This window comes from Mrakia frigida, assembly GCF_051309035.1.
Source record: "Mrakia frigida strain ATCC 22029 unplaced genomic scaffold BDY24scaffold_52, whole genome shotgun sequence".
NCBI classification, from domain to species: domain Eukaryota; kingdom Fungi; phylum Basidiomycota; class Tremellomycetes; order Cystofilobasidiales; family Mrakiaceae; genus Mrakia; species Mrakia frigida.
In genome coordinates this window covers 24,058-46,285 of record NW_027481229.1, presented here as the reverse complement: position 1 = coordinate 46,285, position 22,228 = coordinate 24,058, and the positions used below count along the sequence as shown (strand labels likewise).

The 22,228-nt window shown below is 54.1% G+C and overlaps 8 protein-coding genes across 8 annotated transcripts; 3 read left to right on the top strand and 5 right to left on the bottom strand.

The window, feature by feature from the left end:
• Window positions 1–220: 220 nt before the first annotated feature.
• On the bottom strand, window positions 221–3,063 carry MET7 (tetrahydrofolate synthase). Its single transcript, XM_076642500.1, has 11 exons — window positions 3,001–3,063; window positions 2,862–2,919; window positions 2,668–2,799; window positions 2,366–2,537; window positions 2,173–2,300; window positions 2,018–2,101; window positions 1,763–1,927; window positions 1,608–1,685; window positions 1,045–1,487; window positions 760–935; window positions 221–631 (listed from the first exon to the last, which is right to left on the bottom strand). Exons 2-11 carry the CDS (start codon window positions 2,886–2,888, stop codon window positions 333–335), a joined length of 1,704 nt encoding a protein of 567 aa, XP_076492263.1. The 5' UTR covers window positions 2,889–2,919; window positions 3,001–3,063; the 3' UTR covers window positions 221–332.
• Window positions 3,064–3,126: 63 nt separating this feature from the next.
• On the top strand, window positions 3,127–4,327 carry SNU23 (U4/U6-U5 snRNP complex subunit SNU23). The gene is made up of 5 exons (XM_076644900.1): window positions 3,127–3,232; window positions 3,297–3,408; window positions 3,509–3,660; window positions 3,774–3,840; window positions 3,925–4,327. The coding sequence occupies exons 1-5, from the start codon at window positions 3,197–3,199 to the stop codon at window positions 4,245–4,247; spliced, it is 690 nt and encodes a 229-aa protein (XP_076492262.1). The 5' UTR covers window positions 3,127–3,196; the 3' UTR covers window positions 4,248–4,327.
• A 330-nt stretch (window positions 4,328–4,657) lies between these two features.
• Window positions 4,658–5,922, bottom strand: BDY24DRAFT_404421 (uncharacterized protein). Its single transcript, XM_076642499.1, has 5 exons — window positions 5,873–5,922; window positions 5,579–5,770; window positions 5,337–5,498; window positions 5,025–5,236; window positions 4,658–4,925 (listed from the first exon to the last, which is right to left on the bottom strand). The coding sequence occupies exons 1-5, from the start codon at window positions 5,899–5,901 to the stop codon at window positions 4,750–4,752; spliced, it is 771 nt and encodes a 256-aa protein (XP_076492261.1). The 5' UTR covers window positions 5,902–5,922; the 3' UTR covers window positions 4,658–4,749.
• Window positions 5,923–6,016: 94 nt separating this feature from the next.
• Window positions 6,017–6,507, top strand: BDY24DRAFT_241290 (uncharacterized protein). The gene has a single exon (XM_076636720.1). The coding sequence runs from the start codon at window positions 6,132–6,134 to the stop codon at window positions 6,456–6,458; it is 327 nt and encodes a 108-aa protein (XP_076492260.1). The 5' UTR covers window positions 6,017–6,131; the 3' UTR covers window positions 6,459–6,507.
• A 49-nt stretch (window positions 6,508–6,556) lies between these two features.
• On the bottom strand, window positions 6,557–8,632 carry CDS1 (phosphatidate cytidylyltransferase; the record flags this gene model as incomplete). Its single annotated transcript, XM_076642790.1, has 11 exons — window positions 6,557–6,676; window positions 6,779–6,827; window positions 6,902–7,050; window positions 7,171–7,326; window positions 7,405–7,505; window positions 7,597–7,663; window positions 7,753–7,883; window positions 7,979–8,118; window positions 8,238–8,298; window positions 8,392–8,490; window positions 8,614–8,632. 11 exons carry the CDS (start codon window positions 8,630–8,632, stop codon window positions 6,557–6,559), a joined length of 1,092 nt encoding a protein of 363 aa, XP_076492259.1.
• A 1,830-nt stretch (window positions 8,633–10,462) lies between these two features.
• Window positions 10,463–14,613, bottom strand: SEC1 (Sec1p). The gene is made up of 15 exons (XM_076642498.1): window positions 14,513–14,613; window positions 14,283–14,408; window positions 13,829–13,981; window positions 13,602–13,691; window positions 13,375–13,508; window positions 12,966–13,289; window positions 12,707–12,849; window positions 12,423–12,590; window positions 12,234–12,309; window positions 12,073–12,156; window positions 11,885–11,979; window positions 11,644–11,800; window positions 11,422–11,529; window positions 11,064–11,352; window positions 10,463–10,985 (listed from the first exon to the last, which is right to left on the bottom strand). The coding sequence occupies exons 1-15, from the start codon at window positions 14,544–14,546 to the stop codon at window positions 10,573–10,575; spliced, it is 2,394 nt and encodes a 797-aa protein (XP_076492258.1). The 5' UTR covers window positions 14,547–14,613; the 3' UTR covers window positions 10,463–10,572.
• A 15-nt stretch (window positions 14,614–14,628) lies between these two features.
• Window positions 14,629–19,347, top strand: ALA1 (alanine--tRNA ligase). The gene is made up of 16 exons (XM_076642497.1): window positions 14,629–14,968; window positions 15,137–15,277; window positions 15,349–15,382; window positions 15,454–15,541; window positions 15,645–15,725; window positions 15,826–15,901; window positions 15,990–16,023; window positions 16,099–16,609; window positions 16,705–17,107; window positions 17,262–17,554; window positions 17,661–18,055; window positions 18,159–18,363; window positions 18,465–18,584; window positions 18,660–18,749; window positions 18,818–18,985; window positions 19,058–19,347. The coding sequence occupies exons 1-16, from the start codon at window positions 14,704–14,706 to the stop codon at window positions 19,163–19,165; spliced, it is 3,012 nt and encodes a 1,003-aa protein (XP_076492257.1). The 5' UTR covers window positions 14,629–14,703; the 3' UTR covers window positions 19,166–19,347.
• BDY24DRAFT_241137 (glycosyltransferase family 69 protein) lies at window positions 19,311–22,082 on the bottom strand. Its single transcript, XM_076636718.1, has 8 exons — window positions 21,778–22,082; window positions 21,246–21,632; window positions 20,819–21,134; window positions 20,365–20,739; window positions 20,264–20,276; window positions 19,951–20,203; window positions 19,594–19,857; window positions 19,311–19,490 (listed from the first exon to the last, which is right to left on the bottom strand). Exons 1-8 carry the CDS (start codon window positions 21,931–21,933, stop codon window positions 19,419–19,421), a joined length of 1,836 nt encoding a protein of 611 aa, XP_076492256.1. The 5' UTR covers window positions 21,934–22,082; the 3' UTR covers window positions 19,311–19,418.
• Window positions 22,083–22,228: the final 146 nt, after the last annotated feature.

Genomic DNA, 22,228 nt, shown 5'->3' with positions numbered 1-22,228 from the left:
CAGAGAGAAATCAGAAAGCACGCAGAGGTTCGATTTCCTCGGTCGTGAAGGCCAGTCCGTCGCGAAGGAAAGAGCTCACGACGCGTCGCCTCCGAGTTGATCTCCTCGAGCCCTCTCGAGAGACTCTTATATCCTGGCATCAACCACCACTCATCTGAAAGATCCTATCCAAGAGGATACCAAGCTCGACCTCTGCTTCTTCTCTCCTCCTCATCACCATCTCCCCGCGTCGTCGTCGTCGTCGTCGTCGTCGTCCTCCTCTCCCTCTCGATCCACCTCCGAGCCATACCATCCCAAACTCATCAGATCACCCTCTTCCTCCTCTTCCAATACTAATCAACCCTCAACCCAACATCCACCAACCCAGCGACCTCCATCACTCCTCCAACCAGATGCAAACTCCCCGTCACCAACACGTCCTTCCCCTTCCCCTCCGCACTCGCTCTCATCCCCTCCGCCTCCTCCGAAGAAGACCCAGCATCGGAATCCTCATCGACCAAAGCGATCGCCTCCTCGATGGAAGCCACGACGTGGATCTTGTCGAGCGGGAAGGCAGGATTGAGGTCCGAGAAGGCTTGGGCGATGTCGTTCTGGGTGGTGAGGGTTGTGTCTTCGATTCGGGATTGGAGATCTGTGAAAGATTGGGAACGAACAAGGGAAGAGGTAGGAAGAAGGAGAGGGCAAAGGAAGGAGTCAGGTTTCGGACGCGTCCGTCGAGAAAGAGGATTCGGGGAAGTCAAAGAAGATCTCGAGACTCACCTCCTTTGGAATCTCCGGAAGCGTAGGTCGTGTTGGTGCAGAAGATGACCTTATCGAAGAAGAACCCTCTGTTGAGCGTCGGGGACGCGTCGGACGAAGACGAGGGAGCTTGGGAGAGGAGGGAAGTGAGGAGGGAGGATGCGGAACGACCGTTGGTGCAGTTGAAGATGAGGATTCTGATGAAACGAGCCCGACGTACGGAAAGGGAGGAGAGGGGAGTCAGTTCGAGAAAAAGAGAGAGCTCGAGAAAGGCTCGAACGAGTTCGGTCGTCGAATCGGACTCACCTCTCCGCACCCTCCACCTCCTCCCCAACCAACTTCCTCTTCGCGACCCCATCGCCCTTGCCATCCACCTCACTCCAGAACCAACTCCCACATCCTTCCAAACTTTCTACCGTATGCGCTCCATCCAACCACCACTTGACGACCTCTGCCTCCCTCCCCCCACCTCGTTTCGGATCCTTAATCAACTGACATCTCCCCGGCCACCTCGCTCGCTCCAACCCCTCCCTCAAGCTCTTCTCCAGCGGAGCGTGCAGTGCACCTGGAGCGGGTGAGGGTGGGGGAGGAGGGATGTGGGAGAGCGCTCGCGGAACGTAAGGGGAGGCGAGGAGGGAGGCGATCAAGGCGAGCGAGAGGGAAGCGTTCGAGAGTTGGTGGCTTCCGGAGAGACCGAGTTTGAACGTTTTGAGCTCTGGGTGGATGGGGACTATGGAGAAGGAGGAGGCCTGGTGGACGGAAGGGTGGGGAGAGGGGGTAAAGAGAGAGAGAGAGAGAGAGAGAGAGAGAGAGGAAAGGTGAGCAAGACGCATCGAGGAGAGGGAGACAGAAGAAAGGTAGAAACGAACCTTGGCTTCTTCAGCTCTCTGTTTGAGAACGATCATGGCTTCGTCCTTCTGCTCAACAGTGAGAGCTGGAACGCCAGCCTGTTCGACGGAATCGGTCAGAACGAACGAGGCGCCCACGACTCGACGCGGCCGCAAAGAGAAGAGTTTCAACTGACCTTGAAGATCCCCGCCTTGTTCCAAGCTACCTCACCGATCGTATCTCCCAGCAGAGCAACGTGATCCAAACCCAGCGAGGTGATCCCCGTCGCGAGAGGTCGAGGGACGATGTTGGTTGAATCGAACGCTCCTCCGACTCCGACTTCGAGGATGGTTGTATCCACCTGGGGACGAAAGATAAGCCAAGTCAGTCCTGTAGGTTGAGAACGTCTTCTCGCCAATGCCGGAAGAGCTGAAGACGGAAAGAAACGCACCTTCTCCGACTTGAACGCGTGGAAAGCGAGCAGGGTGAGATAACGAAAGTAGACGGGTTTGAGAGGTGTGGAAGGGTTGGAGACCTGGTCGAACACGCGAAGGACAAGGTTTCAGCTTCCGAAACTTGTGAGCTCAGGAAGTGGGCTGAACTGACGGTGGTGTTCTTCTCCAGTCGATCCCACACCTCGAAGAAGTACTTTGCGAACCTCTCCTCCGAGAGCGGCACTCCGTTGATCCTGATGCGTTCTCTGACGGCGACGAGATGAGGAGAGGTGTACAGACCTGCATTCCCAACAAGTTCAGTTACGGGAAACAGAGGAGGGAGGAGGAAGAAAGACGAAGCTCACCGATTTTGAACGGAGAGGAGGAGGACGACGATGCGGAGGACGATGTTGGCGGAGGAGGAGGAGGATGGTTTCGATGGAGCGAACGAAGAAGAGAATCGCAAAAGGCTGAGGTTGATCCTTTCCCTTTGGTTCCAGTGACGTGAATAACGTTCAAAGCGTTGAGGTCCGACGGCTTCAAAGGAAAGGAAGGGAGAAAGAGGTGAGCTTCGGATATGCTCCCTCTACAAACTCCTTGGAGCTTCGGAAACAAAATCCAGGCGTAGCAGAGGTTCAGATAAGATAAGAGAAAAACGCCGACTCACGTAGTATCCTACTCTCGCTAGATACTCTCTCATCTCCCTGAGAGCTACTTCGTTGAGCTTCCCTCCTGATTTCCGGATGGCTTCAATCGTTTGAGCGTTCGATTGAAGAGAGTTGAGGAGGTGAATGGCATCCTGTGAATATATATAGAGAGTTAGTTTTATAGAGACTCGAAGAACTGAAGAGATGAGCTCACCTTGTAGGCTCTCGAAGGAGTGGACATGGTCAGGAGGAAGGGAGGAGAGGGAGTTGAGCTTGAGGAGGAAGGAGGAGAAGGAGAAACGGTGAGCTTGCCGTCGAACGAGGGGAAGCGGAAGGAGTGAAAATCTTCTCGCCTGATGCGCTGATCAGGACGGTTTGGATGAGTTCAGAAAGGCAGAAAAATATGATTGTCGAAGATGGCAGAGAGGGATTCAAAAGAGCTCGAGTCGTCCCTCTGAATCGAAGCTCGAATCTCCTGCCTCCCTCCCAACTCTCATTTCGCCATCCTCCTCTTACAATCCCAAACTCAATCCCAATCTCCAGCAAGCCATGGCCGATAAAGTAGGAGCCTACGGAGCTCAAGATGTTGGTACCTCGTTTCCTTCTTCTTCTCTTCTCACTCAAAAGCTAATCGTTTGTTTCTGGTCAGAACTCTGGTCGAGACGGGAAGTGGGATCTCGCCGTTTTCGCTGAACGAGCAAAGGAGAAGGACAAGGAAGCTTCAGATAGAGCTAAAGAGAACGAAGCAGCTATGATGAAGGGTAAGTTGACCTCTCTTTTCTATACGAGCTTCGATGGGAGAAGGAACCAACGTACGAACGAAGCTGACCTCTCCTTCTCCTTCTCCTTCCTCTCTCTCAGGCAAGAAGCCCGCTCGGTTCAAGGAAGAACTTCCCAAAGCTACCAAACTCCTAGAACAACGTACAGCTCCTTTGGAACTCGAGAACAACCTCGGCAAGACCATGATCGTCAACAATCCAGGAGGGAGAGGAGCAGGCCAGCCTGGGTTTTATGTGAGCTCGAACGCTTTCCTTCCTTTCCTTTTCCTTTCCTTTTTCCATCGAGCTCGACTTGGATCGATTTCGAGACATGTTACTGACCTTGATTATGAGGGTTTCGAATGCAGTGCGACATCTGTAAACGAGTTTCCAAGGACTCTATCGCTTACCTCGATCATCTGAACGGAAGGACTCGTGCGTCGTTTCGCCCTCTCCGTCCTCCCTTTCCCTTCTTTTTGTCCCTTCCCTCGTAACTGACCCTTCTACTCCCCTTCTCAGATCTCCGCCGCCTAGGCCAAACGACCTCTGTCGCGCGGTCCTCCCTCGACCAAGTCCGAACCCGAATCGCCCTCCTCCGCTCCCAAACGCACTCCCTCTCGGAATCCAAACGCTTCGACTTTGAAACCCGTCTGGCCGAGGTCCAGAAGACAGAGGAGAACCGTCGTCTCGCTGAGAAGGACAAGAAGAGGAGGGACAAGGAGGACAAGAGGAAGAAGATGGCCGAGGAGGAAGTCGAGAGGAACGGCGGACCAGCGGACGAAGGCATGATGGGGATGATGGGCTTTGGAGGGTTTGGTGGGGGTGCAAAGGGGAGGAGATAAGGCGTCGTGGTGCTTTGGGTGGGAAAGGGGATGGAAGGAGTGGGAAAGAGGGGAGGGGAGGGGAGGGACGAAAGGGAAATCAATGCAGAGCGCGATTTCCCCTTCTTCCTTCTCCTTTCTCTTCTTCTTCTTCTTTGAGTGTGTCGAACGGGTGGCGGTGGACGTTGGGTCGTATCTGTTTTCTAGCTGGTCTCCTTTTATGCATGTCACGAATATTCTTCGCTTCGCTCTTCTCTCACTTCGACGTCGACGCGACGCCGTCCGCCTCTCTCTCCCTCTCCTCGCAACATTGAACAGAACGATGAGTCAGACAGACGCTTGTGTACACGTCCCATCGGTGAAGCATACACTTCCCAGCCGCGTCAACGTGGATCTTCTCATCTGCTCTTTCGTCGAGAGGAAAGGGAAAATCGGGACGAGAGACGTTTTCCTTCATCGTTAGAGAACAGACCGGGAGGCTAGCTAGGAAAGGAAAGCAGAGCTCTGTCGACCTAGATACGATTTAGTAATCAGAGTTGGAGTCTCGTCCACCGGTGTTGGTGGCACTGGAGGAAGAGTAGTCTCCGGACGACGAGTCGTTGTTTCCGTAGGACGAGTTGGAGTTGGAGTTCTCGCTATCGTCGTCCCTGGAAGAGGATCCGACATGGAGCTTGTCCTTGACTTTCTCGACGATGCCGTCTGTGGCGTAGATAGTGGGGAGGGGAGAAAGAGGAAGTCAGCTTCTTGGTCGACGGACGACGCGAATGCGATGGAAGGAGGGACGGGAGGAAGACTCACGCTTCTTCGGCTGGCCGTCAGAAGGGTCGTTTCCGTAGGAGGAAGACTCGTTCCTGTCGTTGTTGGCTCCGTAAGAGGAGGTGGACTCGTCGTTGACCCTTGCGGCTCCGTACGAAGAAGAGGTGTCGGGCTTGATATCTCCCGAACCAGAGATGGAGTCCGAGGTACCGAAGTTGGACGAGTTGGTGTTGTAGCCTGACCCAGTGGAGTTTCTGCAGGAGTGGGAGGAGCAAAGAGGGAAGGAGCAATAGATGAGCGATGGGTTCGAGAGGGACGCGTCGCACGACGGGAGAAGAAGAAGTTCGAGCTCACCCAGACTGGAAGTCGTCCCCTCCTCGTCCTCCAGCTCCACTCACTCCGCTGGTATCGTTGTCTCGTCCTCCAAAGCCAGAAGAAGTGTTGTCGGACGAATCGAGGTCTCCTCGGTTTCCAGAAGGTCGAGACTCGCTGGAGTTGCCTCCGAAGGCTCCTCCGCTGGGGTAAACAAGAAGAACGAGCGAAAAGTTAGCTCGAGGGCTATATTTCGATACTGATGGAGGAGAGACAAGCCTCACGAAGAAGAGTTATCACGATCCTCTCGATCCCCTCCGAAGCTTCCCTCTCCTCCTCGACCTCCTCGTCCTGCCTCTCCTCCGAAAGAGCTGCTGTTGTTGTTGGAATCAGATCCACCGAACTCGTTGGAGTCCTGCTGTCGACCAGATGACCCGTAGGAATCAGAGTTGGAGTTGGAGTTGGAGTTGTAAGACCTGAGAGACGAGAAGAGATGGGAGGGAAGGAAGGATCTAAGGTCAGCGTCGTCTCTCGTCATTCTATTCCTCCCTGTCCTTTCGAAGAGGTGCGAGACTAACTCGGAGGTATCCCTGTTGTAGTCGGACATGATTGAAGTGAGAGTTGAAGGTTGAGTTGGGATTGAGCTTGGGTTGAAGAGTAGAAAGGGAGGGAAGGATGTGGTTGGGAGGGAAGGAGGAGGGAAGAGGGAGACGGCGAGTTTTGATGATGGCCAGTTCCCTTCCTCATCTGCGATTCCGTCATTCGACGCAAGCCGGTGACGTTCGCAAAGAAGCAATTCAGAAACGTTCTTGAAAGAGAACAGGAGGTGAAGGGGAGATGAAAAGGAGGGGGCCGCGTTTTAGAGCGACCGAAGTGTCCTGGACGCGTCACAGAGGGAAGGAAAACGAGTTTGGTCGAGTTGACGATATGGCGACTCACGAAGGACTGAAGATTTGCTCGAGGCGTCCAGTCCCTGGGGTTCTTGAAGGAGAAGAGAGGGGAAAGCCGAGATCGAAAAGGCGGAGTGACGCGTCTGACTTTCGGAAGCTGAACGCACTCTCTCGAACCTCTTCTTCTCGAGGGTGTGGACGAAGGCTCATTCTAATACCCTGTTCACCTGAGACACTACAAGACGGAAATAAAACGTTCGTCGGCTTCTGCTAGATGCGGGAAGGGAGAAAGAGGGAAGACGAACTCACCCCAAGAACCTGAACCGCTGAACTGCTCTTCCTTGCTTCCATCCCTCGACACCGTTTCCCTCCCTACCAAGTGATGCCCTTTCCGTTCACGTAGAGAGAGAGCTTGCTGAGGATCTCGACTTGCTGCTCGGAAGTCATCGAAGCGATGGTCTGGAGGACCGAAGCAGGAGTGACGCTGTTGACCTGAGGAACGAAGAGCGGACGAGCGAAAGGAAGGAAGGGGAAAAGGTCAGCTTGAGTTCGAACTTCCTTTCTGGATGATGATGAGGGAGAGATTGAACTGACTCGGATGAGGGACGAGTAGTAAACGTAGGAGAAGAGTCCCATGAGGAACCTGAGATCGAGGGAAGAAGGCAAGGATCAGTCGTTGAGTTGAAGAAGAAGGACAAGCAGAGAGGATCGACTCACTGGCAGTCCATCCTGTCTGTCATTCCTCCATGTCCAGGGATCGAGTGTCCGAAGTCCTTGATGTTGAACGCCCTCTTGAATCCCGAGGCGAAGAATCCTCCGAAGGGAGCGAAGAGCGAGGCGAAGGCGGCCATCACGACGGCGTGGATCTGGAAGGGTGCGTACGAGAGCGAAGGAAGGACAAATCCGAACTGAAGAAGCGCAGATGATAGAAGACAGATGAGCGGGAGGTTTGAGAAAGTAGGGCTCGAAGACGAATAACTACTCACAGTCGAGCTAACCCAGTCGACGAGGAAAGGAGGGAACGAGACGCTCCTCCAGATGAAGACAGGGTTGGGATCGCAAGTAGCTCCCGACCAGGCAGAGGTTCCGAGGTCTCGAACGGGGCAGATCATGTAGTCGTATCGCATGCAGAAGGTACCCCACTGAGTGTTTCAGGAAGAACGAGGAAAGGGTCAGGATTGAGTCGAGGATCGGACGGGAGGAAAACGGAATGGACGAACGAGAACTCCGAAGATCAAAGTGCAGAAGAGTCCTCCAACGAATCCCTCGACGGTCTTCTTGGGACTGAGCTTGAAGAGAGGAGTCTTTCCGAAGGTCATTCCTGTAAAGTTCGAGAGAAGAGACGAAGGAGGTGGTGAGTTCGGGTGTCGAACTCGACGACGCGTTTCGATGGAGGAGAGAGAAAAACGAACCACAGATGTACGCCCAAACGTCGTTGCATACCACGAGGCAAGCAGGGAAGAAGAACCAGATCATTCCCTGGAGAGATCAAGGAGGAGTCGTCAGTCTCAGGTCTCGTCGGACAGGGCTCAGTCGAAGAGGAAGACGAGGAGAGAAACGAAACGAACCTCGAGGATGTTGTTGACGATGAAGTGACTCGAAACGACGATGACGAGCAAGCTCATGTGGACCCAGCAGAAGAGGGCAAACTGTTGAGGAAGGTACTGCTTCTGGAGGTTGGAGACGAATCCGACGAAACCTGCGACGCGGACCAAAGGAGAAAAGGAGGGAGCGGTCAGCGACGAGTTCGAAGGGAAGATAAGACTCGCTGACGGACGGGAATTAAGTACTAACCGATGACGTAGAGCATGAAGCTGATGAACCTATGGTTTTTGGCGAAGATGGCGAAGTAGGCATCGACGAAGACGACGTGCTTGAAGTAGTAGATGATCGACTCTCCGTAGAGGAAGTAGTTGGTAACGGCGAAGAAGTACCTGGAGAGGAAAAGAGGGGTCAAGGATAAAATGAACTCGAGTCAGTTCGAGTCGGAAGGAAGGTGTTTGCGAGGGGAGGGAGGAGAGGGAAGGAAGGAAGGAGGAGAGGTCGAGCTCACCAGTTCAAAGTCTTGGACCATCGATCTCCCTTGGACCCGTCTTTAGTATCCTTTGAGCCACCTACATGCGAGAGGAAGAAGTTGAGAAGGAGTGATCAGACAGGAGTAGGCTAGGCAAAGGAAAGGAAGAACAAAGACGGAGGTCGAAACGCACGAGCTGAGAATCCGAAGAGAGCAGTGACCTCCTTGTAGACGAGAGTCTGACAGATCTCGACGAGAACGATCATGTAAGGGTGTCCCATGAAGAGAAGGACTGTTCCATCATGGTAGCACAATAAAAAGCAGTCGCAGATGTCAGCTCTATCTCTCTCCTGAATCCGGCGGCGAGGTTCCTTCCGCCTCGACATGGTCCAAACGATTCGAGACTCAGACTCACTGAAGAACCCTCCCAACATAGCAAGTGTGCTAACCGTCCTCTCGGTGGCATCTCTCCTCTTCTTGGTCTTCTTCTCCCTAGCTTCCTTCTCTTCCTCCGACTCTCCTCCGACGACGGAGCTCTCGAACCTGACGGCCTTCTTCTCCTTGACCTCGCTCGGGGTGAAGTCCTCGGGCGAGTGTCGCTTCTGAGGGAGTGGCGAAGGAGGAGTGAGGGTAGGAAGGGATTCTGGGAGGTTGGAAGGGTGGAAAGGGTGAGGGAGACCTCCGGATCCGTTGACTTTGGAGCTGGACGACGCTGAACCAGGGAGGGGAGCCGAGGGGTTCTTTGAGGTTTTGAGAGCTGAAGGGAGAGAAGCTGGAACGACGTCGACTCTGGTGGAAGGAGAGCTGGCGAGAGGTTCGTTGGGTCCGGTAGAAGGTCCTGATCCGTCGTTCTCGACTCCCATCTCGACGAGAGCTTCGACCTCAGGCGTCGAGGCGGAGAGAGCAGGGACAGGAGGGTCGGCGTGATGGGGAGGAAGCAGAATCGACGAAGGAGCGGAGGAGGTGGTTTCCTTCAAGGCAGCTGCGGCTTGAGCAGCGTGAAGGTTTTGACGGTCGAGTTTCTTCTGAGCTCGAGCGGTGAGTTGAGGAACGACGGCAGGAAGCGAGGGGATGGAGCTTGGAGAGAGAGCGAAAGAGGAAGAGAGAAGAGCGGAAGTTCAGAGGTCAGTCAGAGCTTGAAAAACGCAAAGAATGAAAGTTTTCTTTCGAGGGAGAGTAACTTGAGGGCATGGCCATCTTCGCTCGTGTCGTGAGAGAAGATCATATCGGAAAGAGAGAGAAGGAGAGCTTGACATGTGAGGGAGGATGAACGGAAGGACGTTCATCTCGCCAGCTCTCGTTCGTCTCTCCTCTTCCATGCTCCTTCTCAACTCGAAACCACCCTCTCAGAGCCTACTGACGTATACAAAAGGATGGTAGTACTCACTCTGTAACCTCTTCGACTGTAGAAACAATCTTGTCGAGCAAGGAAGACTCGTGTTTGACTTCCTCCTTCTTGACCTCCACGACTTCCTCCTCCTCCTCCTCCTCCTCTTGCTCTTCCTCGGATGAAGAGTCTTCTCCTTCGATCTTGAGTCCGTCAAAGATGGAAGCGTGCGAGACAGCAACTCGGCCCTTGGCGGGAGCAGCGGCGGTAGATTTCCTGGCCATCCTGGAGAGGGGAGGAGGAGAAAAAAAAGGAGGGAAGGGAGGAAAGGGGGTGGTGGTTTGAGGCCAGAAGGAAGCAAGGGGTCCAAGCGTGACGTCGTTTTTGAGAGGTGTTTTCTTTCCTTGCCGACCAGGGAAAACATGGGCTGTCGAGCACAGGAAGGAGTACTTCTGATTTTCAGGAAGAAAAAACGAATCCCCAAAGAATTTTCGCTTCCGAGGTGAAAGGTTTCCTTCCAAGGAAGCCGACGCGCGACTCACCTGGCCTTTACAAGTCGGCTATCGTTTGAATCTTATCCGAGCTCTACAGGAGATACCAGCAGGACCTGCTATACTTCGTGAACAAATCTGTCTCGAAAAAAAGAAACAAAAAGGCGGGTTCCTCGCCCTTAGCGACCATCTCCTCGCGTTCCGACCTTTCGAGCTCACGCCTCGAACCTTTCCGTCCTCCTTCCCTTTCACCTTGCACCTCGTCCTGTCGACTCATCGCTACCACTTTTATTCCTCTCGCCACCCTTCTTTGAGCTTGCCAGGATATTCGCTCCTCTCACCCATCGCGGGCTGCTCCCTACTAACCTCTTCATCGGCACCTTTCTCCCCCTCCCTCTCTCCCTCTCTCTCTCTTTTCCATGTACAACTTTCCCGAAGATGACAGATCGATTGAAAGAAGGATTAGATCGTAAAAAGGCGTAAGGGAACAAACAAAAAAGAAAAGAAAAAAAAGCAGATCCCACCCTTCACCTCCCCTCCTTCCTCCAACGACAGCTCAGAACCTCAAGAATCCCTTCTTCTTCTTCTTCTCCCCGTCCTCTCCGTACTTCGACTCCTTTCCCTCCTTCTTCCCACTTCCGTTCGTCCCTCCGCTGCTGCTCGTCGTCGTCGTCGGCGTCGAGCTCTTCGACGAAGACCCTCCTCCCAGCAGCTTCGATCCATGAGAGTGAGGCGGCGGTGGAGGGGCAGCCGCTTGAGGTGGTGGTGGTGGTGGAACGACGGTCGTCCAGTAACGTTTGTCGAGAGCGATTTGGTATCGTTCTCGTGGAGTTTTGGGTGGACGAACGGAGGCGAGAGGGAACGAAGGGTGGAGAGGGTAGATGTTGGGCGGGTTGGCTCCGACGCCTGAACGACCGATGGCCTTGAGATCGGTGACGAACGATTCGGGGGTGATGACGTGGGTGGAACCTGTGGAAGTGAAGCGGCAAGAAAGAGTCACTTCGAGTTCGACGCGTTTCAATTTGCTGAGTTCGAGAATCGACTCACCGATGATGACCTCCTTCCCCAGCGCAAGTCCAACCTGGTACGCCGTCCTCATTTCCGAGTAGGTGATCCCACCAGCAACGAAGATGATCAACCTCTGCTTGGTTCCCTCCCTCTGAACTCCCGACGGAGCAGCTCGAGCCCAGTTGGGCCGTTGAGATCGAAGGGAACCTGCAGCACTTGGAGCTGGTGATGAAGCTGAGCCACGAAGGGAGGAAGAGGGAGCTGGTTCGTTGGGTGCGTTGCGGAGGTAGGGGAAGTGGGACGGGTCCAGTTTGCCGGAGACGTGTTCCTGAGGAAGAGGAAACCGAGGGGAGGTTAGCGAGGGAAAAGAGACGAGAAGGGAGCTGAAAGGACTCACCTCGAGCATGGATCGAACGACAGGCTTGAATCTCGAGAGTTCGTACTCGTCCTCGGCTCCGGTAGGTTTCTGCTTCAGTCGTTTCTTCCCTTCTCGATCTCCAGGGTTCTGCACGAAGACGAAGGCGAGAACGAACACGCGTCAGTTTCGAAGCTCGAGCTATCTTCCTCCCGACCTCATCAACTAGCTCGTCGGCATTCGAGAGAGGTACTTGTTACTCACCTTTACCACCCTCAACCCAAGATGAACCAAGTTGTTCACAGCATCCTGCTCCGAGATCGACAGCTTCGCATGCTGGAACAGACGTCTTCGATCCTCGTCGGGAACTCCGTCCTTGTAGAGGATGTAGAGAGCAACGATCCGAACCTTATCGATTCGACTGGAATAGCCAAAACAGAAGAAGGACGAGTCAGTTGCGAGTCGACGAGAAGAAGCTGTTGGGAAGAAAGAAGGTGAAACGAACGTGACGACGGCCTCGTTGTTCCCCAGCAGAGGAACCATATCGTCGACGAGAGACTTGGGAGTCTTGCCCTCCGGTGTGACTCCTGTAGCACAGTTCTGTTTCGGTCGAAGTAAAGGAAGAGGCGAGAAGTCAGTTCAAGTCTCGACGGCGAGAAGGGCGGGAAGACGAGACGAGACGGAAGGACTGACTTGCTCGACCATTCCCGTATCGCTCAACTTCTTGGTCTCGAACAGATCCATGCAGCTTTGAGCCATACTGAGATGTAGCGAGAACTGTAAAAAACGAAAGCGAGAAGGTCGAGTCAGGTTTGAAGGCGTCGCGAAATCAGACGAGAAAGAATGAAACGGACCTTCTCCCTCATCTCCTGATACTGCGGCAGACTAGCCAGCATATCCTTCATGTCGTTCAACGTAACAGCCCCTTGTCTGCAGCCAACCCAAATCAATCTCGTGTCAGCTCTGACTGTCGACGCGTCGAACCGACCCTCTCTCACTTTCTAGAGAACGAAAGAGTCTAAAGAACAGGAGACTCGACTCACTTTGCAGAAAACCCTCCATGCTCCTTCAAGAACCCGTTGAAGTCTCCCATAAGCTTATCGATCGCGTCCCTCATGTGCATATGTCGAACGTCCGTCCAAACCGAATCCGAGTCGGAGAGTTTAGCTTCCTTGGTGTCGAAGTGGCCGAGGGAGGATTGGAATTGATATCTGAAGGAAAGGAAAGAAGAGATGAAAGAGGAGAGGTGAGAATGTGTTCGAGGATTTGGGGAAAGGTTCGAGGGGAGAGTGGAGGTGGGCTGAAGAGAGAAGGTCGAAAGACTCACTTGTACGTCTTCCCATCATCGACAGGCAGCAAATCGTTCACCATGGCCTGATACGTAAACTCGTGCAGGAAAGGAGCTACTGGATCCATCGATCGATCCACGACGAACAGGACGGATTGAGGTCGAGGAGGGTCGCTCGGTTTCTGAGATTCGAGGTCGTCCGTTTGAACAGCACTGGTCAGCTTCGACTCCTCCTTCTCCCCACCTCGTCTCCCTCCCCTCCCACCAATACAACGCTCCACCACAATTCTGAACTCACGGGGAAATCCTCGTTCTCCTGCTTGTGAGCATGCAACTCCTTTTCAATCGACTGAGCCAGCTTCTTGCTCACACAATCTCCTAACGGCTCTCCTCCTCTCCCACTCGTACTCCCAGCAGCTCCAGCTCGCATCGCCAGCGCACTCCTCCACCTCTCCGTTCCTCCTGCCGCTGCTGCTGATGACGATGAGGAAGAGGGGCCATTGTGAGCTGGTGTTGTGGAGGAGGGTTTGGCGTTCGCGAGAGGACCGAGAGGAGGATGGTGGTTGGGTTGGTAGTATCGGATGAGAGGATCTTCTTCTAGAGAGGCGAGAACGTTGACGACCTAAGGTGAGGAGATATAGATATGGGACAGGTGAGCAAGGAAGGATGAAGCGAGGGAAGGAAGGGAGAGAAGAGAAGAGACGAACCGTCCGACTCATGACCGTGAGATCGTCCTCCAACGCGTCCAACGCCATCTCCTGATTGATGACGGTTCCTGCAGGTCCGTACATACTGTAGAACGCCCATGGTGTCCGAGAAGTGAAGACTTGAGACTCGAGGGCTGGAGGAGAAGGAAGAAATCCAAACCGACGCGATGAGCTCATCATCTCTCTCTCTCTGGACCGAGCTGAAGCTCGAGAAAAGGAAGACTCACGCCAGAAGTTGAGGTAGACCTCCTGAAGGGTCTTGAGGTTCTCCGATCCTACACCCTGGCTGAGCATCTGAACCAGACGATCCGGAGCGACTGTTTGGACGGAGGGAAGGGAGGAAAGAAGGTGAGGTCAGAACGGGTGACATCTCCTTCCTTCGCCCTTTCATCTCCTCGACGAAACGCTACGTCCTTCTCGACCCAGCAGGAAAGCAAGAAGAGGTGAAACTCACCATCTATAAAGACGACGTGGACCTCCTTGTAACCCTTCCTTCCGTTCTGGAAGTCTGCGACGATCCTTTGGACGTTCTGGGTTGTGGGAGTGATGAGGTAGATGACGGGGAGACTGGGTTCAGGACGACGAGCAGATTGTAGAGAGTCGATGACTGTGATAGAGCAAGGTGGAGAGAAGTCAGCGATGGGGTTCCTGGAAGAGTGAGAGCAACGGAGGAACGAGGACGGCACACAGGACAGAGGTCAAGGAAGGGAAGGTCGGAGGAGGGGTTGAGCTGTGCGAACGTCCCTCCCTGCCTCCTCCTCCCCTAGCTCGATCTCCTATCATCCTAGCCCTAGAAGCACTCTGGCAGCATGCGAGCAGAATCTTGGAAGATGTAGTACAGCGTTCCAGCCTTGGGAATAGAGGAGGGAGGGAGGGCGAAAAGGAGGGGAGGAGATGGTTGAACTCGCCTGTGACGTTGAGGTTCAAGATCTCGTTGACGTTCATCACTTCCTCCAGCAACTCCCTCGTATAGTCATCCACGACGAGAACCTTCCACGCGGAAGGAGAGATGGTTCGAATCTTCTCGAGAAGACCTTTGAGAAAAGGCAGAAGGAAAGGGGAAGGTGAGCAGAGGCAGGGATCTCGACAAGCGGAGCGGCCGTTCGACTTCCTTCTTCGAATGGGAAGAAAGACTTACGAGTTTTTATTATGTCTATGAGAGAGGGAGCCATCTTGACTCTCTGGTAGAAGTTGGGCGAAAGAGGAGAAGGAAGAGAAACGAGTGAGGTCGGAGTTTGGGGTCAACTCGAACAAGGAGGGGAGAGGAGAGGAGAGAGAGCTCGTTTTCAGACTCCTTCCTTCCCTTCTCCTCCAACTCTCACCTAGTGGATGAACCTACGCCTCGGCTCACTCATCCCAAACAGACTACCCAACTTCATCAGATCCATATCAACCTCGTCGACTTCTTACTTGAACCCGAGCTCAACTCCTCCCTCTCTCTCTCCCTATCCTCCCTCGAGCATGGTCGCCGCAAAGTTCCCCGACCCTTCAAACTGGCCTGCTGCCAAAGTCAGACAAACTTTCATCGAGTTCTTCGAAAAGACTCATGGACACACCTTCTGGAAGAGTGCTTCCGTCATTCCTTACGAAGATCGTGAGTCCATACTTTGAGAGGAGGAGGGAGGAAGGAGAAGTTGTCGAGCTTCGATTCGAGTCATTCCTCCCTCTCTCCTCCCCTAGGGGTTCTCCAGCCCTCCTCCTTATCTGTCGCTTTCTCGAGAGCGCATATACTCACTCTCGTTCTTGGTTTTCCACCTCTCAGCTACCCTCCTCTTCGTCAACGCTGGAATGAACCAGTACAAGTCCATCTTCCTGGGAACCGCCGACTCCTCCTCAGCCCTCGGAAAGCTCACTCGAGCCGTCAACTCGCAGAAGTGTATCCGAGCGGGTGGAAAGCACAACGGTTAGTAGCTCAGCTCAACGGTCTATCTCCTCTTGGAGTCCAAAAGCTGACAATTTTCGCTGTTGAAACAGACCTCGAGGACGTCGGACTCGACACCTACCATCAGTTCGTCCCTCTCCTCCTTCGTCTCTTCTGTAGCATGCTGAGCTGACTTTCTTACCCTCTACCTTCTACAGCTCCATGTTCGAGATGCTCGGAAACTGGTCCTTCGGAGATTACTTCAAGGACGAGGCCATCCTCTGGGCTTGGACTCTTCTCACTGAGGTTCGTTCGTTCGAGCTCAACCTCCTTCTCCCCTTCCTCCCTCCTCTTTCCCTATTCCTCAGCGAGCTGACATGTCTGGACCCTTCTCCCTCTCTCTCTCCAGGTCTACGGTATCCCCAAAGATCGACTCTACGTTACCTACTTCGAGGGAGATGCTGCTCAAGGTCTGGAACCTGACAACGAGGTGAGCTTTCGTTTTCCTTCCCTCTGTTTCTGCCGCCTCCGTCACCGTCAATCCTCCTTCGACTCGAGCTGACTTCGCTCCTCTGGCTTGTTTGAATCAGGCTCGAGATATCTGGAGAAAGATGGGAGTCGCCGATGATCACATCTTGACTGGAAACGCGAAGGATAACTTCTGGGGTTCGTGCTCGTCCTCCCTTGGGAAGGTCCTCCCTTCGATCCGACGTCGTTTCGTTTCTGACGATTTCTTCGCCTTTGAACTTTGCAGAGATGGGAGCTACTGGACCCTGTGGACCTTGCTCGTAAGTCCGAACTCGTCCAATCTCTTCGCTTATTCGCCTCTTCTGAGCTCACCTCCGCCTCTCGTCGTTCTCCAGTGAAATTCACTACGACCGAATCGGAGGACGAAACGCCGCCCACCTCGTCAACTACGACGACCCCGACGTCCTCGAGATCTGGAACAACGTTTTCATGCAGTACAACCGAGAACTCGACGGCTCCCTTCGACCTCTCCCCAACAAGCACATCGACACCGGAATGGGTTTCGAGCGACTCGTTTCCGTTCTCCAGGACGTTCGATCCAACTACGACACCGACGTTTTCACTCCCATCTTCGACAAGATCCAGGAACTCACCGGAGCTCGACCTTACTCTGGGAAGCTGGGCAAGGAGGACGTCGATGGAGTCGACACCGCCTACCGAGTCGTTGCGGATCACGTTAGGACGTTGACGATTGCGATTGTGGATGGAGGAACTCCTGATGCGGTTGGACGAGGGTATGTGCTGAGGAGGATTTTGAGGAGAGGAGCGAGGTACGTGAGGAAGTACTTCAAGGTCGAGATTGGGACGTTCTTCTCGAGGTTGGCGCCCACGGTCATTTCCCAGCTTGTGAGTCGTCGCGTCTCTCTCTCTCTTCCTCCTCTTTCCTCCTTCGTCGCAAGAACTGACGCTTCGGATCCCTCCCTTTCTTTCGTCTCTCTCAGGGTGACTTCTTCCCCGAACTCCAAACCTCCACCGACAACCTCACCTCGATCCTCAACGAAGAGGAGGTCTCGTTCGCTCGAACCCTCGATCGAGGAGAGAAGCTCTTCGCTCAGTACTCCCAAGCCGCCATCGACGCCGGATCCAAAACCCTCGCTGGAAAGGACGTTTGGCGACTCTACGACACCTACGGATTCCCCATCGATCTGACGAAGTTGATGGCGGGGGAGATCGGGTTGGGTGTGGACGAGGCTGGGTTGGAGAAGGCTAGTCAGGAGGCGAAGGAGACCAGTAGGGGAGTGGGGAAGAAGGACGGTGGAGTTGTTGTGAAGCTGGACGTGCATGATCTGGGGAAGTTGGAGGGGGATGAGACGATCCCCAAGACGGAAGATTCGGCGAAGTTTGGTGAGTTGCACGCGTCTCGTTTCGTCTCTGTCTTTCTTTCCCTTTCCCAGTCTTTCTTTGTCGATCTCAGAGCCTACAGCAGCTCTTCTCTCATTTCTATCCCGCACTGACCTTCGTTTCCTCCTCCCTCTTCACCTCGTCTCGTCGTCAACAGGAACCGCCGCCATCACCTCGACGCTCAAGGGAATCTACCACTCCTCGACCTTCCTTCCTTCCACCTCTACCCTCTCTTCCCCTTCCCCATCCATCGGTCTCCTTCTCGATCGATCCAACTTCTACTCCGAGTCCGGAGGACAGGAGGGAGATACCGGAACCATCATCATCGACGGGAAGGCCGAGTTCCTCGTCACGGACGTCCAGGTCTTCAGCGGATACGTCCTTCATATCGGAGTGTTGTCGGAGGGAGAGTTGAACGTTGGAGATGAGGTTGTTTGCACTTACGATGAGGTGAGTCTCGCTTTGCGAGGTGTTTCCTTTCTCTCGACGCGTCTCTTTCTCGTTCTCCGTCGCCTGACCCCCGTCCTCTTTCTTCTTTCCTTTTTTTTGTCCCCAGCTCCGACGAGCCCCCATCCGAAAGAACCACACCGCCACCCACATTCTCAACTTTGCTCTTCGAGACATCCTCGGCGACCACATCGACCAAAAAGGATCCCTCGTCGCTCCCACCAAGCTCCGATTCGACTTCTCTCACAAGGGTCCCATCTCCCCCGAGGATCTCCTCAAGATCGAAGCCGTCGTTCACGAGTGGATCGCCAAGGCCGCTACCGTCTTCTCAAAGGAGCTCCCTCTCGAGTTGGCTCAGAAGATCCCTGGGTTGAGAGCCGTGTTCGGAGAGGCGTACCCTGATCCCGTGAGGGTCGTGACGTTGGAGTTCGATGTGGAGGAGATGGCGAAGGATGTGGAGAATGAGAAGTGGAGGGGAACTAGTGTGGAATTCTGTGGTGGAACGTGAGTAGCGCTCATTTCGTTTTCGCCTCGAACTGGACGAAGAGGGAGAAGGAGAAGACGCGACGACGAGCTGACCTTGTTCTTCCCTTCGCCTTGCGCACAGTCACGTCAACAAGACTTCCGACATCAAGTCCTTCGCTATCCTCGAGTCCGACGGAATCGCCAAGGGTGTTCGTCGTTTGGTGGCCGTCACTGGACCTGAGGCCGACGAGTCGATTCGTCTCAACGAGGAGTGGACCAAGACCGCCGATGCTCTCGAGACTCTCAAGGGCAAGGAGGCCGATGCTGCTCTCAAGGCTTTCCCTACCGTGAGTCCGAGCACCCTCCCTTTCCGTTTATCGTGCTCGAAGAGATCTCGAAAACAACAGAGCGCTGACCTCGTTGTTTTCGTTGTTTTGCTGTCTTTCAGGCCATCGCTGGAGTTTCCGTCTCGTACGCCTGCCGAGCTGTTCTGCTCGAGCGACACTCCAAGATTGTTAAGCGGTTCGCGGAGGAGAAGAAAGCTGGGGATGCTAAGGGAGCTAAGGAGGTTCGTCTCGTTTCTTTTCCCTCCCTTCTTCCTCGACGCGTCTGACTCTTACCCTCGTTGACTTCTTCGCTCCAGGCCAACGATACCGTCCTCGAGTACTTCAAGGAGAACCCCAATGCTGATCACTACGTTGGATCGTTCGCCGTCTCTGGAAACTCGCTGAAGGTACGTCTCCTCCTTCTCTCGCTCGAACTCACCAACATGCTGACTCTTCCTCCTCGTTTCGTCTTTAGCTCCTCATCAACACCGTCCGGGACCTCAACAAGCCCATCTTCCTCCTCAACGTCGACCCCGAGGTCGCCGGAAAGATCGCCTATGTCAACGTCGTCCCTAAGGATCTCGTCAAGCAGCTCGACGGAAAGACCTGGGCTGGTCCCGTTGGCGTCGTTCTCGGTGGAAAGGTTCGTACCCTCTTCTGCTCACCCTTCTTTGAAGAATTCCCGGCTGACGCTCTGTTCTGTTCGTTTTATCAGGGAGGAGGAAAGCCCGATTCATTCCAGGGCGTTGGATCCGAGACGACCAAGGTCGACGAGGCGAAGTCGGTTGCGAGCGAGACGTTCCGAAAGGTCTTCTCTGCTTAGGCGTTCCTTGTTTGCGTCCGTAGGGATTTCGAGGTAGTTTATCTTGGGTTTCGAGAGGTAGAGATGTGATTTCGTTCGATCCGGCTTTGGAGCGGTGCTCGACGCGTTTCGGAGGAAGCGCAAAGAGTCTCTCTTCGCTCGGCCGACTATCTTGCTGGATCCACGAAAGAAACGAGTGAGGAGTTTTCGAGCATCAAGTGGCATTTCAGTACGTAAGGTCGAGACTAGACTAGTGAGAAGAAACCAGATTCCTTCATTTCGGTCGGCGCGTCGAACTCGTTGGAGGGCGAGACAAAGCGGGCGAGGTTTCGTAGAAGGGCCACATCTGAGAACCAGAGAAGAAGAAAGAAGGAAACGATCATGATCAGTATGGCGTTCGAAGAAGAAAGGAAAAGGGCAGACAGAGAGAGAGAGGGAGAAAGACGAACCTCCAACCTCGGTCCTTTGTGGTTTGCCCAGCATACCACCTTCTCCGGAGCTTTCACACCCTCCCAATCGATCCTCTCCTTCAAGAACACTCCTTCCTGCTCCAACTCGTTCGTCATCCCCTCAGCTCCTCCCCTCCTCACACGCGTCTCCATCCAATCCGACGAGTAGGCGTCGGGCTCGTAGGTGAGAGCGATCCTCGGGACGAGGACCCAACGAGTTCTGTTGGCGGCCCAGAAGTCGGCGGCGATGATGGTACATTCACTCTGTAGGCGGACGACCAACGTTTATCAGCCGATGCGAATCGAGAAAGAGAAAGCGAATTCACAGTGGGACGACGCGGACGGAACGAGACGAACCTGAGCGCACTCCCCTTCCTCAAGTCTCCCATTCCTGAACCTGATCTCGTTCCCTCCCACCTTCTTTGGTAGAAAGGGTTGTGCTGAGTAGGCAGCCATGCCGTCGAAACAGCTATAAACTTGGGTAGGGAGTCCAGCTTCGAACCGGAGGCGAGGAAGAGGATCCGCGTCCCAGGTGAAGAGCTCCTTCATTCCATCACGAAGCTCTCCAAAGAGGTCGAAGCGAGGTCGAAGAGGGTAGCCTTCGATTGATCTGTGATGATTTGAGAATTAGCATTCGAAGAGAGGTTCGAAGATGGAAGAACAGACGAACCGAGTGACCCAATCTGCGGACGAACAATGAATGGAACGAGATGGTCAATGCTGTGCGTCTTGGTGTCAAGAACGGTTGCAAAGAATAAAGGCAAGACTCACTATCGTAGAACCTATAGTTGTGCCCCATCACACCAGCGAGCCATCCCCAGATAGCTCCCCTCGGAGCGGTCACGAAATCGAGACCGCACGTCACGTCTGCCTCCTGGAAACGCCTCTGATGAAGAAGTTCGAGGACGTCCGAGGGACAAACGAAGACGTCGTTGATGAAGATGAGATCGGTAGGTAGTATCGGGTGGTTTGGGTTGGGTGAAGAGGAGTTGTGGTCTGGACGGGCTTGGAAGAGAGGAGGATCGGTGGAGGAGTAGTTGAGGAGAGAGGTGAGGGCGACGTTGCGGAAGACGCTGAGTTGTTCGATTCGATCCACCTGGGACCATTCGGTGGGTTGAGGATCGGATCGGAGACTATGAGCGATGCCTGGGATGAGAAAGAAGCGAGAGCAGAGGGAGAGTGAGCGACGGGCAGAACGAAGACGCGTCGAGAGAAGAAGACGAACCAGCGACGGTCAAAGCTCGAGCGAAATGAGCCATAGCCTCCGGGGTCTTGTCTCTCGATCCGTTCTCGAAGATGGAGACATGGACGTTGGAAGGTCCGAGGAGGGAAGCTGTGGTGAGGATGGTTTCGAAGAGTTGTCCGACGACGGCCTCCGAGTTGAAGAGGTTGAGAGCGATGTAGAAGCCTTGAGGTTCCGAAATGTAAGGGGAGGGTTGATCTCCTTCCTCTAGAGGGAAGAGGTGAGAGTAGCGAGATTCGAGGAAGGTGGGCATGTCTTTCCTTCCAGAAAGGATCGCTGGACAGGAGACGGTAGACGGCTGGGAGGGAGGGAGGGAGAGAGAGAGAAGGTGTGAAAGGTGAGCTCCCTGTCCTCATCACCGCTTCTTCCCCAGCTTATATAGGTTTCAATCAAGCACGATGATGCTCACAGGTACTCCTATATCCGTGAATCTCCTCTCAAGCTCGCTCTTCACGTTCCAGATCGTAACTTCGACGCTCCCCGAATCTGCGCCAACCCAACTCGGAAACCCTTCTACCGTTCCTTCCACCTCCTCTCCAATCCCCCTAAACGGCTCCTTCAGACTCTGAATCGAAGTATCGTAGGTTCCTGTAGCGTTGGCGAGGAAGGCGAGTCCCAGAACGACGGGTCCGATAACGAGGATGGGGATGAGGATCGCTGCGACCTGAAGAGGTCGAGGAACCGCAGGCTCCTTCTTCTTCCTCGAGAAGGTAGGGAAGTTTGTTGCTGACAGCCGTCGATATGGATTGGAGGACATGGCTGAGATGTCAATTGATAGGTAAGAGGAGAACGGAGGCTGTAGGGAAAGGGGAGAGAGAAAGAATGAGCTTCGAAGAAGGAGGAAGGAGAGTCAAAGGTGAGCTCGACCTTTGGAAGGTCGCCCTTGTTCTGAAGCTTTGCAAAGCGAGGCCAGACACTATGAAGGTCAAGACTTTACTCACTGGACGAAAGATCTCCTCGATAGCGTTCTCGGACTCCTTCTTCTCCTTAGCACGAGATGGTGGTTTGGGGTGAACGAACAGAGGAGAGAAGAAGGAGGATCGACTACGGATCGTCAGCGAGGTCGACCCGTTCTGGAGCCTCTCAAACTGGACCATCTACTTTTGAAGGGCCATTTCTTCTCAGTTACAGAAAATGTCGCAGAAGACGACCAGAGTCAGACTTTCTCCACCTTCGAGACGAGAACGAGAGTGAAAGCCCACCCTCGTCTCTTGCGCTCGACGCGCGACCCTTCGTTCTTCCGACGTCCCGTCTTCATTCGAGGAAGACCGACCTCTCGAACTTTGCTTTTGCAGGCGTGTTGAAGGGTCTCCGCGACTCCTACAGATGTCGTACAAGCTCATCGCAATCCCAAGCGACTCCGCTGCTTCGTTCCCTCCTTCCCTCGTTTCC